Source organism: Schistocerca gregaria, chromosome 1, assembly GCF_023897955.1.
Source record: "Schistocerca gregaria isolate iqSchGreg1 chromosome 1, iqSchGreg1.2, whole genome shotgun sequence".
In the NCBI taxonomy this organism is placed as follows: Eukaryota; Metazoa; Arthropoda; class Insecta; order Orthoptera; family Acrididae; genus Schistocerca; species Schistocerca gregaria.
This window is the reverse complement of record NC_064920.1, coordinates 622,556,740-622,571,632: the sequence shown is the minus strand read 5'-3', so window position 1 is coordinate 622,571,632 and position 14,893 is coordinate 622,556,740. Positions and strand designations below refer to the sequence as shown.

Genomic DNA, 14,893 nt, shown 5'->3' with positions numbered 1-14,893 from the left:
TCTAGTACACTACGACTGATCCTTATGTTGCTTTTTGAAATGATTGACAAGATAACGTTTCTGTCTGAAAGACATACCACAGACTGAACAGCAATAAGGCTTATCCTTTGAATGCACGAATTTGTGCCTCTGCAGCTCTCCAGACACACGGAATTCTCTACCACAAATATCACAGGCACAGGGGCGTTCACCTGTATGTGTCATTTTGTGCACGAGTAACTCCTGACGTCTTCTAAAACGTCTTTCACAGAAATTACAATTATACGGAAAGATATCAGTATGTGTTTTGGCATGCATATAATGAGATGCTTTAGAACTAAAGCGTTTACCACATATAGCACAAATAAATGGACGTTCCCCAGTGTGAGTTCGTCTGTGGTCGTCACAAGTTGCTTTAGCAGCAAACAAAGTACCACAAATATCACACTTAAAGTTCTTGACACGTGCATGGACATCTCTAAGATGACGAGTCAAGCCTCCTGAATCACGGAAACCTTTCCCACAAATGTGGCATGTAAAAGGGCGCTCATCAGTATGAATTCGCAAATGCCGTAGGAAACTATCTTTTTGAAAAAATACTTTTTCACAATCACTGCAACGAAAGGACTTGTTATCTCTCTTCTTCACATCATGTTTTTCTATTAAACCCATAATTGGATTTTGTTTTGTTGCTGCACCATTTTGATTTAAAATGTCTTCTTCAGCATCAGACTGTAAGTTCGGAGGTGCTCCCACATCTGGGCTCTCTCCTTTGTCACATTTCCTTTGTTTCTTGGATTCTACTATCCTATTATGCTCAGAGTTGCAAAAATTAAGCATTTCCTTGTCTCTAGAATCTTCTGTTATTGTTTGGTGAATGTCCATCTCCATTTCAGGACATTCAGAGTTTGAGGTATTTATTTTGTTAAAATCAGTAGCAGCTACAGTGCATCCTGTATTTTGAACTGCATCATTTCTTGTCTGGCATTCATAACCATTATTTGTTTCACTTATAATATCAGTGGTATTTTCTATTCTGCCGTGACAGGACTTCTGCATAATATATGATTTAACACTGTCTTTTCCAATAGGTCTTCTGAGGCACACATTACCTTCAAGTGCCATTTTGTTTTCATTTTCAATATTTGACCTCTTCTTGAACGTATCACTAATCACATTTGTTCCTCTCACTTCAAAAGAATGACTGTCTGGACAGTAAGTGTTGGACCTGTAAGATAAATTACATAAAAAATATTACAATAACATTGTAATTTTCTTCACCACAAGATTCATACGAATATGTGGCATCATGCCATGGAGTCAGAAACAAATCTGGAGTTGTAATGTAACTGACAATATGAACTCTTGGAAGTTAGTCAGACACCTTAGTTTTTTTTAACTTTTATGTTCTTCAAGTTTCAATGAACATTTTCAAATAAAACAAATACTGCATAAGCATTCTTAAGACCTCTCATAGTTGAACACGCTAAAGTAAAAATTGATGAAACACGGAAACTAGTGCATATTGTACATACAAAAATAAAGAAAACAGGGAGGAATAAACAGGTGTGGTTATAGGATACCACAGACGTTGTTAGCTCATTTGAGAGATTTCATGCTAATTTCAGATAACTTGTCACGTTGTGTAAAAATAGAAATGTATGTCAGGAAGTTAGAATAGTCCAACTTTAATAATAAAAAGCACAAATTATTGATACCTTCCAGACACGACCAACTCATACTGGCAAGCCTTGCCGCAAACACTTCAACTACAATTTTAAAATTTCAATCATTAAAATTACAGTAACGATGGTCTTCAGAGGCAGTACAGTTCAAAAAAATATCATCAGGTGTATAACAACAGAGCACATTTAGTATCAAGACTGCAGTGTAAGTGGCAAAATAAGAAATGAGTACAGTAATGATCAAGAAAACCTTGTTTAATGAAAAACAATGAGGATGTCGATATCTCCCTCTCTGATGTTTCAAGGGAAACCTCTGCCCACATCAGACATACCACCAAAGAACAGTACCTCCACTTTGACATAGTCCCTTAATCCATGTCAAAAAGTCACTGCCCAATAATATGGCAGTCATTACAACAGAAAGAATAGATTGCTACTCACTTTATACAGGAACTGTTGAGTTGCAGACAGGCACAACAAAGAGACTGCTATACACTGGAGCAGCCTTCTGCCAAAAGGCCTTACAAAGTAGGAAACACACACACATATTCACACAAGGGCAACTCACACATGTAACGACTGCCTCTGACCACTGAGGCCTCAGTGTGAGCAAATTTGTGTGTGTACCCTACTTTAGAAGAAGGCCTTTTGGCAGAAAGCTCAAATCTATCAGTCTTTTTGTTGTGCCTGTCTGCAAATCAACATCTCTTCCATATGGTGAGTAGTAATCTATCCTTTTCATAATATGTCATTATCGCAATTACTTCATCTTGGATTTTCCACTGTTTTAATTATACAAGTATATGGATAAACTTACCAGAGTGTTCAAAGGCTGCCAAAATAGCAGATCCAGACCTACTGCACCATTTCTCGTATGATATTGACAAATCTGTCACCACAGTGACCCAGCACTTTATCATCAAATATTAGCAAGGCACTGAAAAACTAAAACAAAACCTTTGTTAGGGTTTCAACTGTCTCTTCTTGTACTCTATGCCACTCCTGATCCAAATACTCCATCTTACATGTCTCCTCTGTGGATGGTCCAGGTCCCAAACCTGTCACATACTTGTACCTATTATCTCCTGCTACAGCCATTATAAGGGATTTCCTATCCAATCAGAGGTAAAGTTGTTTGTTCGCCATCACGCATCAGCTATGTTCCACTATTGTTGTTAAGTTCGAGTGACAACTAATAATGCATGATTGGCCACTGTGGTTAGCCACAAACATTTGACCCCACAGTTGCTGTACATGTTACACACTGTAACACCAATACATGTACCTTTGGATCATTCCCTAAGCATCAGATCCTCTGAACTGTGCAGGAGGGAACTTCTCCTACAGCACATCTTCGATTCTTACTACCCATCTACCCATCCTCAGCAGCTCCCTTCCCCTCATACTTTCTTTGACAGACTGTACTCAACTCTCCCCTGCCCCCCCCCCCCCACCCCCCAAAGCTCTCTCTCTCTCTCTCTCTCTCTCTCTCTGTGTGTGTGGGGGGGGGGGGGGCACACATGGAGGGGGGCAGGGAGGGAAGGGGGGGGAGAGGGGGAGAAGGGGAGAGAGAGAGAGGGGAGGGGTGGGGGGGGGAGAGAGAGAGAGAGAGAGAGAGAGAGAGAGAGAGAGAGAGAGAGAGAGAGAGAGAGAGAGAGAGAGAGAGAGGAGAGAGCACTTTTAACATTCTGACCCCATTTTGCCCTTTGAATTATACCTAAATTGGCATGGGGTAGGGGGAAGATGTATACTGTCATTTGTTACAAATATAAAATAGTGGGACTTTTGTCTTGTATGGGGGGACTGTTGTCTTGTATGAGATTAATATAACACAACACAAAACATACTAACACTATCAAGGAACTGCAGCCTTTTGAACTTTAATTCTGGAAACAACATACTGCAAGCTCTAGACAGGGCTGAATTTGAAGCAACACTACATTTTATAAACATTCAATATCAAGCCATTAAACCTGATAATGGAGGACATGTTTGTTTGGCGATATACACTTTCTTCAATCACTTGGGTACAAGCACCTTCATGTCCATGGAATACTGCTCAGATAATTCTGTCGCAATTCAGAAATGATGAGTGGTGCATTGTCTTACTGAAAACACACTGTGAGGTGTTGTACGCAGTCACCTAGTTGAATGTAATTTGTCAATAGGTTCCTATTTAATTACCTGCTGAGAAACAAAGGAAAATATATAAATGACCTCATTTCATCTCATGAAATCATCCTTCACATGGGAATGCTCCACAACCTGCCTGAATTAAGTGCTACTGTCAAGAGAGATTCACTAACTCATGTTGTTTTCATTGCACAGGGTGAGGACTTGAGGACTGACTGGCTGCTGTGGTGGGGGTTATGGGAGTGGGGGACTGGCCTTGGGCCTGTAGACAGGTAGAAGTTTCAGTAGCCGTGGAGCATTGGTCTAATGTGCAATGTTCATTTACTGTACAGGTGTATTACAAAAATTATGATAATTTTGTTGGAGCTTGACATTCTTTCCATCAAAAGTTTAATTTAACCCCATGGGATCCCATGCCACCTTCCAATGCTGTCAATCTTTGGTTGAAAAATTTTTAAGCTGCTAGTAGCACAACAAAGAAGAGAGATGGTAGTGTAAAAACAAGCCAGATCCAACAGAAATTGATCATACATATCAAGCTTTACGAAGATGTCCATGAAAATCAGCTAGACAGCAAAGCACAGAACTTGGTCTCAGAAATCGATTAGTGATTAGTGAAGAATTATCTGCACTACCATCCATACAAGATGCAAGAAGTGTAGGTCCTCCAACCTCAAAATTACAGTAACCACTTATGCTTTTGCCAAGTAATGTTAAATGTTACTGGAGAAAATGAAGGGAGAGCACAACATATTGATAACGGACAAAGGTCACTTTCACATTAGTGATTTTTTAATGAGCAGAACTTTTGATACTGGCCCATTTAAAATCCACACCATCTCCATGAAACCCCTCTCCATTCACGAAAACTAATGGTTTGTACACAATGTCATCTTGGGCGATAATTAAACCTGACTTTTGAATTTGAACATGATAATGGCAAATTGTAAACACTCAGCTGACACATTCGTAACTTTTTTTTTTGCTTAACTTGATACCTGTGATCCAAATGAAGAAATATTTTTCCAGTAGGATGGGGCAAGTAGACTTGTGTTTCCTGGTTATCTCGTCAGCAGAAATGGTGATATTCCATGGCCTCTCAATTCGTCAGGTTTATTGGCTCCAGAAGTTTTCTTTGGGGTTACATCAAGTCGAGAGTTTTCCAGAAAAACCATGCAAGAACCAGAGACAATACAAAAGGGTCAATTCACCGAGAAACAAACAACATTCCAGCAGAAAACTATGGAACATCATGGGTGGATTAATCTCCAGACTCTGATAATATGTGCAAAACCAAGTATGCAATATGAGTAATGTACATTCAAAATTTGATAACTTTCGACATAAACTATTAATTTCCACTCATGTACACTAGATTCATGCAAAAAATTTAAATCTCCAGTTTGTGTGATTTTTTAAATCTTCTCATTTGGCTGTTTTGTTCTGTATTTGATCCCAGTTATCGATGTGTACTCTACCAGGGTCATCAGCCTATGGTTTTTTAAATATTTGAAGCTGCCAATAGCAGTGTCTGTTTCGTACAGGCTGCTCACTAGATGTGGTTGTCCAACACTGAATTGGTGAGTGATTTGCTCTACTATGGCCTGTCCATCCACTTTGCCAGAATGATATATAGTTAATCATGGCAGCAACAGTTCTCTCTGGAATGAGATACTCCTGGTTTACTCTGGCTGCAGAGGCACTTGAAAAACCGGTAGCCAACCAACACTGGAGACAGTGTGTTTCATGCATTTAGCATACCCAATATACTTGCAATAAAATGCATTGGTATCACAATGTCTTGCCCATCCTTAACTCATTGTCATGTTGATCCACAATATAAAGCGTGGTAACATCCCATCCACGTGATACTATAGTCACCATTATGACAAGCTAGTACAATTTCTTGAACAAAGCAGTGATTGCTAATGCAACTACTGTAAGGATAGATACAAACTTCTGGCATATATCACTTCACATGTTTCGAAAGATGTATACACAATGCCCTGTGAATACAATAGGAATGTTTTTCACATGTCTCTTGAACTTCTTTGGCATTGTTTCAACTTATTAAGAAATTTTTGATCATCTGCACCCTCCCCATGTCTGAGAAAACTCGTCTTGTTGATTTTAAATATCAAATAAAGTTCATTATTGCTGTTATGAGACTTGTTTAAATGTTACTTTTGTAATAAATCACATATAGATGCAACAACAGCACTCAAACTGAAATCCTTCATCACTGTTCTTCTTCTGGTTGTCTCAAAAGTCAAAAGCTCACTAGTATATGTAACTAACTCTAGATCTTCAAAAGGCATGATAACCTTTGCCTATAAAATTATTTATTGACCATGATAACCTCTAAAGGATTTTACACAAGTGTGAACTCCAGTTATGAGTCATTAACCAGTTATAGTTTTCACACTAAAGATAATAGAGGATGTAACAAAATTTTATTCAATCAAAAAAAGCAACCAAATCTTGCAACGCGAAATTCATTCAGTACAGAAATCTAAAAAATAACATTGCCCAACTGTTCATCCAGATTAGGTAGGGTTTGAATACTGTACACACTTCATAGATCTCCACTTTTAACAAATATTTTAGTCCAACATATGTAAGAACGGAAATACAACTATGTATCAATTATTAATAATCCAGTCCTTGTGTTGTTTACATATTAATGAGTGTGACTGTATATTTTACTCTATTCTAGAAGTCATTCTGTATTATTATATATTATGAAAATTGTGGTAAATAAAGTCTGTACGTTTATTGTTCACATTTGTTCTTTATTGTGTCTGATTCTGAGGGATTACAATATTTATTAAATTGATATAGTTTTTTTATCTGTTTTCAAAGTCCCTCACTGAAACTTCTTGTGAGTATTGAGATGTTTCGTCATGTCGTTCTTCTGAGCAAATGCTTTCCCACACTCTGGACATGGATAAGGTTTCTCTCCAGTATGAGTACGTATATGTACCACAAGATGAGGCCTGCGCCGGAAAGTTTTTGAACAATATGTACAGGAATGTGGCCGGGCATCTGTATGGACAACTTGATGAAGCCTATGTTGTTGTTGTGTCCGAAATGTCTTTGGGCAGTACTGACAAAGGAATGGCTTCTCACCTGTATGAATTCGAGAATGATTCAAGAGGGTGGCTTTTGCAGTGAAGCTTCGATGGCACACTTTACAAATAAAATCCCTTACACCACCATGAATAGTACGAATATGTCGGTGTAGGGCCCCTGACTGGGCAAATCTTTTCTCACACTGGGAGCATTGCCATCTCTTTTCACCTGTGTGACTTATATTATGTAGCAGCAAGAGCTTTTGGCTTTTGCACACTTTGAAACAAACACCACATATAAATTCTTTACCTAGTTTTTTCACATGAGTTCTCCTTTTGTTAGGCTTTCGGGAACAGCCTTTACTCAAATGACGAGACAAATGTGATTTTCGTTTATAACAGGTGCCACAAAGAGAGCATTCAAATGGTCGATCTTCACTATGACTGATATGGTGTTCACTTAGATCTTTCTCATGCAAAAAGAGCTTACCACAAATTTCACAAATATTGGGAGGGGATTCTGGGTGTTGCCGCTTGTGTTCTAAAAGTTCTGCCTTGCGACAAAATTTCATTTCACAAATTTCACATTTTAGTTTTGCTTTCAATGTACCAAAATGACTTCTCATATGCTGTTTAAGACTTGACTTCAACTTGTAACTTTTTCTGCAAAGTGTACACACAAAACGGTTGTTTGTTAAAGTAAGCGGATGAGAAAATGGTCCTTTCCCCATATTTTTACAAGAGTCCATGTGTTTTCTAAGTGACAGTGACAACCGAAAGCTTTTCCCACAATATCTACAGTAAAATGGAGTAACACCAGTGTGAATTCTCATGTGAGTCAGAAACACAGCCTCATTTCTGAATTGTTTTCCACAGTGTGGACATGAAACAATTTTCCTTACTTGCACTAACTTTGAATGACACTTTCTACCACTTTTACCAAGTTGACTTCTAACACATTTGAAAATAAAGAGGGGTTGACTCACTACTTCTCTTTCTCTATTTTCTTCACTGTTACTCTGTTGAACCACATAATCTGATTTTATGTAGTTGTGATCACTCATGGCAGTGTCATTCTCGGTAGCCACTGTACCAGTTTCTATTAGTACTTTATCTAGTACATTTATTCCATCACATTTTCTAGCCAACGTTGCATTTTCTGTGATGTGTATATCTCCTTTCTCCCCAGTAACATCACATAGATAGTATTCGTCTTCTCCACCTTCTGTTGCAACATAGATTGAATAAATAAGTATTCCATTAGTATCTGATACCACTGAACTTTCTCCTACAGTTAACTGAGCAGCTGCATTATCCTTTCCCTCTCCTTTGATTATTGCAGATTCATCAACAGTTGGTATCTTCAGTTCTCTTGACCTGCAACACAAGGTGTGCAGTGCTGTTACAATGATAGTAAATCACCTAATGCACAAAATTTTAACTTTGTATATGTTAACATTAAATGTCACCATCTTTTATTATCTGCCTGCAAATCATACTTCACGAGCACACTGTTCACACACACACACACACACACACACACACACACACACACTGAGATCATCAGAAGATCTAACTGAAGCAAATTATTAAGGTACTCACTCACCACCACTCGTGTTGCTACTGGTCATTCAGAAAAAACCACTCTCTACCTACCAAAAAAGTTGAATGAAATGGGCCCAGATTCCTTTAAACACTCAGTCTCTGAGGGTTAAAACATGGATTCTTCTTCAAGGCTCAAGAGAGTCTAAACAATGCCAGTAACTGTCACTGAGAACTCACTGCCAGAACAACAGCATTTACCTGTCTGGACAAGAAATGTAAGACATCACTTGGAACTTTCTTTCTTGTTTTTTGTCAATTACCTTGTCAATCTGTCATCCTCAAGTCATTTATGCTTCTTATTCCTCTCCTTCATATATCATATATGACTCTACTATTTAAAGCAGCAAAATATGAGAGCTATTCAGAAAATAGATTACACTTTGGTATAACTAAGCACAGGAAAAAAATTGTGACACTTCAATACTAGCTTTTAAGATATCTCCACATGAACTTAGGCACTTTTCATTGCAGTGAACAAGGTTTGAAATTCCTTTGTCATAAAATTCAGCTGCAGGAAATTTCAACTAGTTGGTTTGAGACTTCAACCAGTTAGACAAGCCCTCCCACAGCTCCACCTCATCATCAAAGCACTGTGTTGCAAGCCAGGTCTTCATCTTTGGAAACAGATGGTAGTCAGTGGGTGCAAGATCCAGGCCGTATGGCAGATGAGGAAATATATCCCACTTAAAAGCACTGAATACCTCTCGAGCATGATTTGCCTTGTGTTGTCAAGCATGGTTATGCAAGAACATAATTTTTGAGCTTAACTTTGTGGTTATTCTGAATCACTCATCTTAAGTTTTCCAAAGCTTTACAATACCTCATAGAGCTTTTTATTGTGCCACACTCAAGAAAATTAGCAGGAATTACATCTTACCTGACTCCAAAAAGTAGTCATCATAATCTTTCTTGGAGACAGTGTTTGCAAGAATTTTTTCATTTTTGGGGGGTTTTTGTGTGCCTCCACTCCACAGATCTGGTGTGCAGTTCACTTGTTTGACTCAACTTTGGTCTCCAGTTATGACTCAGTCAAGTAATGAATCACAATCTTTTTATAAGAATCCAGAAATGTCAGTGACATGGCGACTTGTTGGTTCTTGTGATTTTCTGTCAACATTTTTTGTACCTATCTTCCACAAATTTTTTGATAGTCTAGCCTCTGTACAACAATTTTATGCAATAAACATTGTGAAATTTGAGGAAAACCAAATGAGATCTTCGTCATTATTAAGTGGTGGTTTTCTTGAATCCTCCATTGACTTTTGCAAGCAGTTCATCAGTCACAATGGTTGGTCATCCATCTTGCTCTTCATTGTGAATATTAGTTTGGCCATTTTTAAACCTAATGCACCATTGGCACACTTCATCTTCAATGATTACAATGTTTCTGTGCACTTCACACAGTTTCCAATAAAGTTCAATTAGTTTATGGTTTTTTGGTAACAAAAACCTTATTACCGACCGCACTTCACAATTTTCATTTAAGGCACACGTATAAAACTTATACTACAAAATAACATGAAAAGACATGAATGTCTCACTGGTATGGCTGGAAGCCAACTTCGTGGACAAAAGTTCAGATGACACAACAGTACCAGCTATACCCATTGTTGCTGCAGGTGAAAATGTAATCTTCTTCCTGGATATTCCTCATACAGTGAATATTCTGTCACCCAAATGTAAAGCCATCAATCCCTTTTTCTTCCACTTTTACTTTTCCAAAACTGGGTCTAATTCTAATCCCTGCTATCAAAAGCCAGTAACAGTATATGGTTGTAAATTGGGTACAAAGAGTCTTGGCAGAATGTAACTAATTTATGAATAATACTGAATAGTAGCAAAGTTGAGTTGTTTGGAAGCTACCAGGCTTGGTGGAATGTTGAAAATATTAATTCTGCCTTACTATCACTATAATTGGAAGAATTCTTTTTTACAATAACATTAAACCTGAAGAGATCAGAACAGGTATCGACTCAATATCAGTGTCCAGTTATTTGAGTGCACAGGTACCACTCTAGTAGTTAGCTATGATAGGCACTGTGCCAACAGATTGGAATGTATACCGCAGAGACAGGCTGGACAGTCAAGGGGGAGGCGTGTTTATAGCGATAAGAAGTGGAATAGTATCGAAGGAAATTGATGGAGATCCGAAATGTGAAATAATTTGGGTGAAGGTCACAGTTAAAGCAAAGTTAAAACATGATAATTGGATGTCTCTATAGGCCCCCTGGCTCAGCAGCTGTTGTGGATGAGCACCTGAAGGATAATTTGGAAAATATTTCAAGTAGATTTCCCCACCATGTTATAATACTGGGTAGACATTTTAATTTGCCGGATATAGACTGGAAGACTCAAACGTTCATAACGGGTAGCAGGGACAAAGAATCCACAAAGAATCCAGTGAAATTTTTTAAATGCTTCATCCGAAAACTACCTTGAGCAGTTAAACAGAGAACCGACTCGTGGCGATAACATATTATACCTTCTGGTGACAAACAGACCTAAACTATTTGAAACAGTTAACACAGAACAGGGAGTCAGCGTTTATAAAACGGTTACTGCATCGATGATTTCAGCTGTAAATAGAAATATTAAAAAAGGTAGGAAGATTTTTCTATTTAGCAAAAGTGACAAAAAGCAGATTTCGGAGTACCTGACAGCTCAACACAAAAGTTTTGTTTTAAGTACAGATAGCGTTGAGGATCAGTGGACAAAGTTCAAAACCATTGTACAATATGTGTTAGATGAGTATGTGCCAAGCAAGATTGTACGAGATGGAACAGAGCCACCGTGGTACAACAACCAAGTTAGAAAACAGCTGCGGAAGCAAAGGGAACTTCACAGCAAAGAAAAATTACGCGAAGCAAAATGTAATGTGAGGAGGGCTATGCGAGAGGCATTCAATGAATTCGAAAGTAAAGTTCTATGTACTGACCTGGCAGAAAATCCTAAGAAATTTTGGTCTTATGTCAAAGTAGTAGGTGGATCAAAACAAAATGTCCAGACACTCAGCGACCAAAATGGTACTGAAACAGTGGATGACAGACTAAAAGTCGAAATACTAAACGTCTTTTTCCAAAGCTTTTTCACAGAGGAAGACTGCACTGTAGTTCCTTCTCTAGATTGTCGCACAGATGACAAACTGGTAGATATCGAAATAGATGACAGAGGGATAGAGAAACAATTAAAATCGCTCAAAAGAGGAAAGGCCGCTGGACCTGATAGGATACCAGTTCAATTTTACACAGAGTACACAAAGGAACTTTCCCCCCTTCTTGCAGCTGTATACCGTAGGTCCCTAGAAGAGCATAGCATTCCAAAGGATTGGAAAAGGGCACAGGTCATCCCCATTTTCAAGAAGGGACGTCGAACAAATGTGCAGAATTATAGACCTATATCTCTAACATCAATCAGGTGTAGAATTTTGGAACACGTATTATGTTTGAGTAGAATGACTTTTCTGGAATCTAGAAATCTACTCTGTAGGAATCAGCATGGATTTAAAAAAAGATGATCGTATGAAACCCAGCTCATGCTATTCGTTCACGAGACTCAGAGGGCCATAGACATGGGTTCCCAGGTCGATGCCGTGTTTCTTGACTTCTGCAAGGTGTTTGATACAGTTTCCCAGCATCTGATACAGTTCCCTACAGTCGTTTAATGAACAAAGAGCATATGGACTATCAGACCAATTGTGTGATTGGATTGAAGAGTTCCTAAATAACAGAACGCAGCATGTCATTCTCAACGGAGAGAAGTCTTCCGAAGTAAGTGAGATTTCAGGTGTGCCGCAGGGGAGTGTCGTAGGACTGTTGCTGTTCACAATATACATAAATGACCTTGTGGATTACATCGGAAGTTCATTGAGACTTTTTGTGGATGATGCTGTGGTATATCGAGAGGTTGTAACATTTGAAAATTGTAATGAAATGCAGAATGATCTGCAGCGAATTGACGCATGGTGCAGGGAATGGCAACTGAATCTCAATGTAGACAAGTATAATGTGCTGCGAATACATAGAAAGAAAGATCCCATACATTTAGCTACAATATAGCAGGTCAGCAACTCAAAGCAGTTAATTCCATAAATTATCTAGGAGTACGCATTAAGAGTGATTTAAAATGGAATGATCATATAAAGTTGATCGTCGGCAAAGCAGATGCCAGACTGAGATTCATTGGAAGAATCCTAAGGAAATGCAATCCGAAAACAAAGGAAGTAAGTTACAGTATATTTGTTCGCCCACTACTTGAATACTGCTCAGCAGTGTTGGATCTGTACCAGATAGGGTTGATAGAAGAGAGAGAGAAGATCCAACGGAGAGCAGCGCACTTCATTACAGGATCATTTAGTAATCACGAAAGCGTTACGGAGATGATAGATAAACTCCAGTGGAAGACTCTGTAGGAGAGATGCTCAGTAGCTCGGTACGGGATTTGTTGAAGTTTTGAGAACATACCTTCACCAAGGAGTCAAGCAGTATATTGCTCCCTCGCGAAGAAACCATGAGGATAAAATCAGAGAGATTAGAGCCCACACAGAGGCATACCAACAATCCTTCTTTCCACGAACAATACGAGACTGGAATAGAAGGGAGAACTGATAGAGGTACTCAAGGTATCCTCCGCCACACACCGTCAGGTGGCTTGCGGAGTATGGATGTAGATGTAGATGTCTGTAGGTTCTTCAAGCAGACTGCCTATCACAGCTAACTAATAACGTGGCATTCACACACTCAAAGAACTGAACACTAACATCCAGGTGATTCGGAGAGTTGTCTACTAAAGTACACCACCTTATACAGTTTTAGTTGCCACTATCTTTATCACAAAACAAGTAAGCAGAAAAGCTAGAGTTCATATATTACATTTGTTTTATACTTAATGAACTCATCAAAAAATATATATGTAGCATGATTACTTCTATTTTGTTCAAATGTCTTCTGGAAGACTGCATTTCCATAAATTGTTTGTTGTAATGTAGTCAATCATCACTTCTAACAAAATATATTATTTTCTTCCTGTGATTTATTTTCTAATTAAATAATTTGAGACTTACAGTTACTCCATGTTTCAGCAATATTGTTGTAAGTTTCCATAAATCACTTCAGGCAATACCAGAGTAAGATGGAGAAGTATAATAAGCCTCATGTTGAGAGAAGGTTAAAAACTCAGTGGGATGAAGAACAATGCCGTGTTCAGTGAGGTACAGGGAGTCGTGAAGTGAAGAGGATGTGTTAAAGTCCATCTGAGTGTAAGAAACAAAACTGCTACTGGGCTGAGAGCTCACAAATGATACTCTATGAGATTGGAATAAAAAGTCACAAATTCAATTAAATCTGCCCTCATGTTCGCACTGTTATTTCATTGAGCAGATTAATTTGTAGGCTGCCACACATTGACAGTATAACTGACACTGGACATTCAGCACTCTGTCCTGTCATCAAGGGATAATAAAATGAATAATCTTTGTACATCAGCTGATAATTAACACTGGCCCTCCAACAAGTTATGTGGTATGTAATGGCAACTATTTTGTTTGATGTAAGATGGAAGAAAGGTTGTAGGAAAGTGTATGATTTGCATTTTGCATGGGAAGTATTGCCAGTAATGTTGTACACCCAACAAAAAATTGTAACATTAGGTACATTTGTTATTGATTTTAATGCACATGTAAGTTCCAAAGCAACCTGGACATCAGAGAGATAATTATAACAGCAAGTACTTAACATTCGATTTGAACAAAGTTTGGTCATTAATGACAGTAGCCCGAATAAGTATTTTCTTCTTCCATTTGGTATCCAGTTCAGAGCACATTTTGGAAGCATTTCTTATTGCATTATTTTGACACACCCATTCCATTTTAGCCGTTCCTGTTGAATAAAATTAATAACTGAACTTTTAACGTTGACTATATCTCTTATTACTTCATGTCTTATTTTCGCATTTGTTTATTTCACTGCTGAATTTCTTGATAAATCCATCTCTGCAGCTATAATTCTGAACTTAATTGCTATTTAATTGTTCAGACTCCTGAAACATACGCAATTATGCGACTAATGAGGATAACATGGTTGGTGCCATAACCCAGTTTCCCAGAAACTTCACTCAGTGGAAGAGTAGACAAAATAAATGAACATTTGTTTCAGCTTATCCATTGATAATTGACCATTTATGAGAAAACAACTGTCGAAGTTTTCAATGTAATTTAGATCTCTCTTAGCGGTCAATAAACTCAGTTCAACTGGTGGCACAGTGGCTAGCATCACAGCCTCTCATATTTGTGTGCCATGTTCAAAACCCAATTACTGTTTTTATTTTATTTTACTGTTTATCTACTCATATCCACAGAAAATTACTACATGAATGTTTTCCTATCACGTTACGGGACAAGGACATTATACCGATTTTAAAATTATA

At 38.1% G+C, this 14,893-nt stretch overlaps 1 protein-coding gene across 1 annotated transcript in view; it reads right to left on the bottom strand.

The window, feature by feature from the left end:
• Positions 1-6,233: 6,233 nt before the first annotated feature.
• Positions 6,234-14,893, bottom strand: part of LOC126359551 (zinc finger protein ZFP2-like) — a 42,318-nt gene continuing 33,658 nt past the window's right edge. Inside the window, exon 5 of the mRNA XM_050007639.1 lies at positions 6,234-8,245. Coding sequence (XP_049863596.1) covers positions 6,664-8,245 — 1,582 coding nt within the window. The 3' untranslated portion in view covers positions 6,234-6,663. The remainder of the gene's footprint in view (positions 8,246-14,893) is intronic.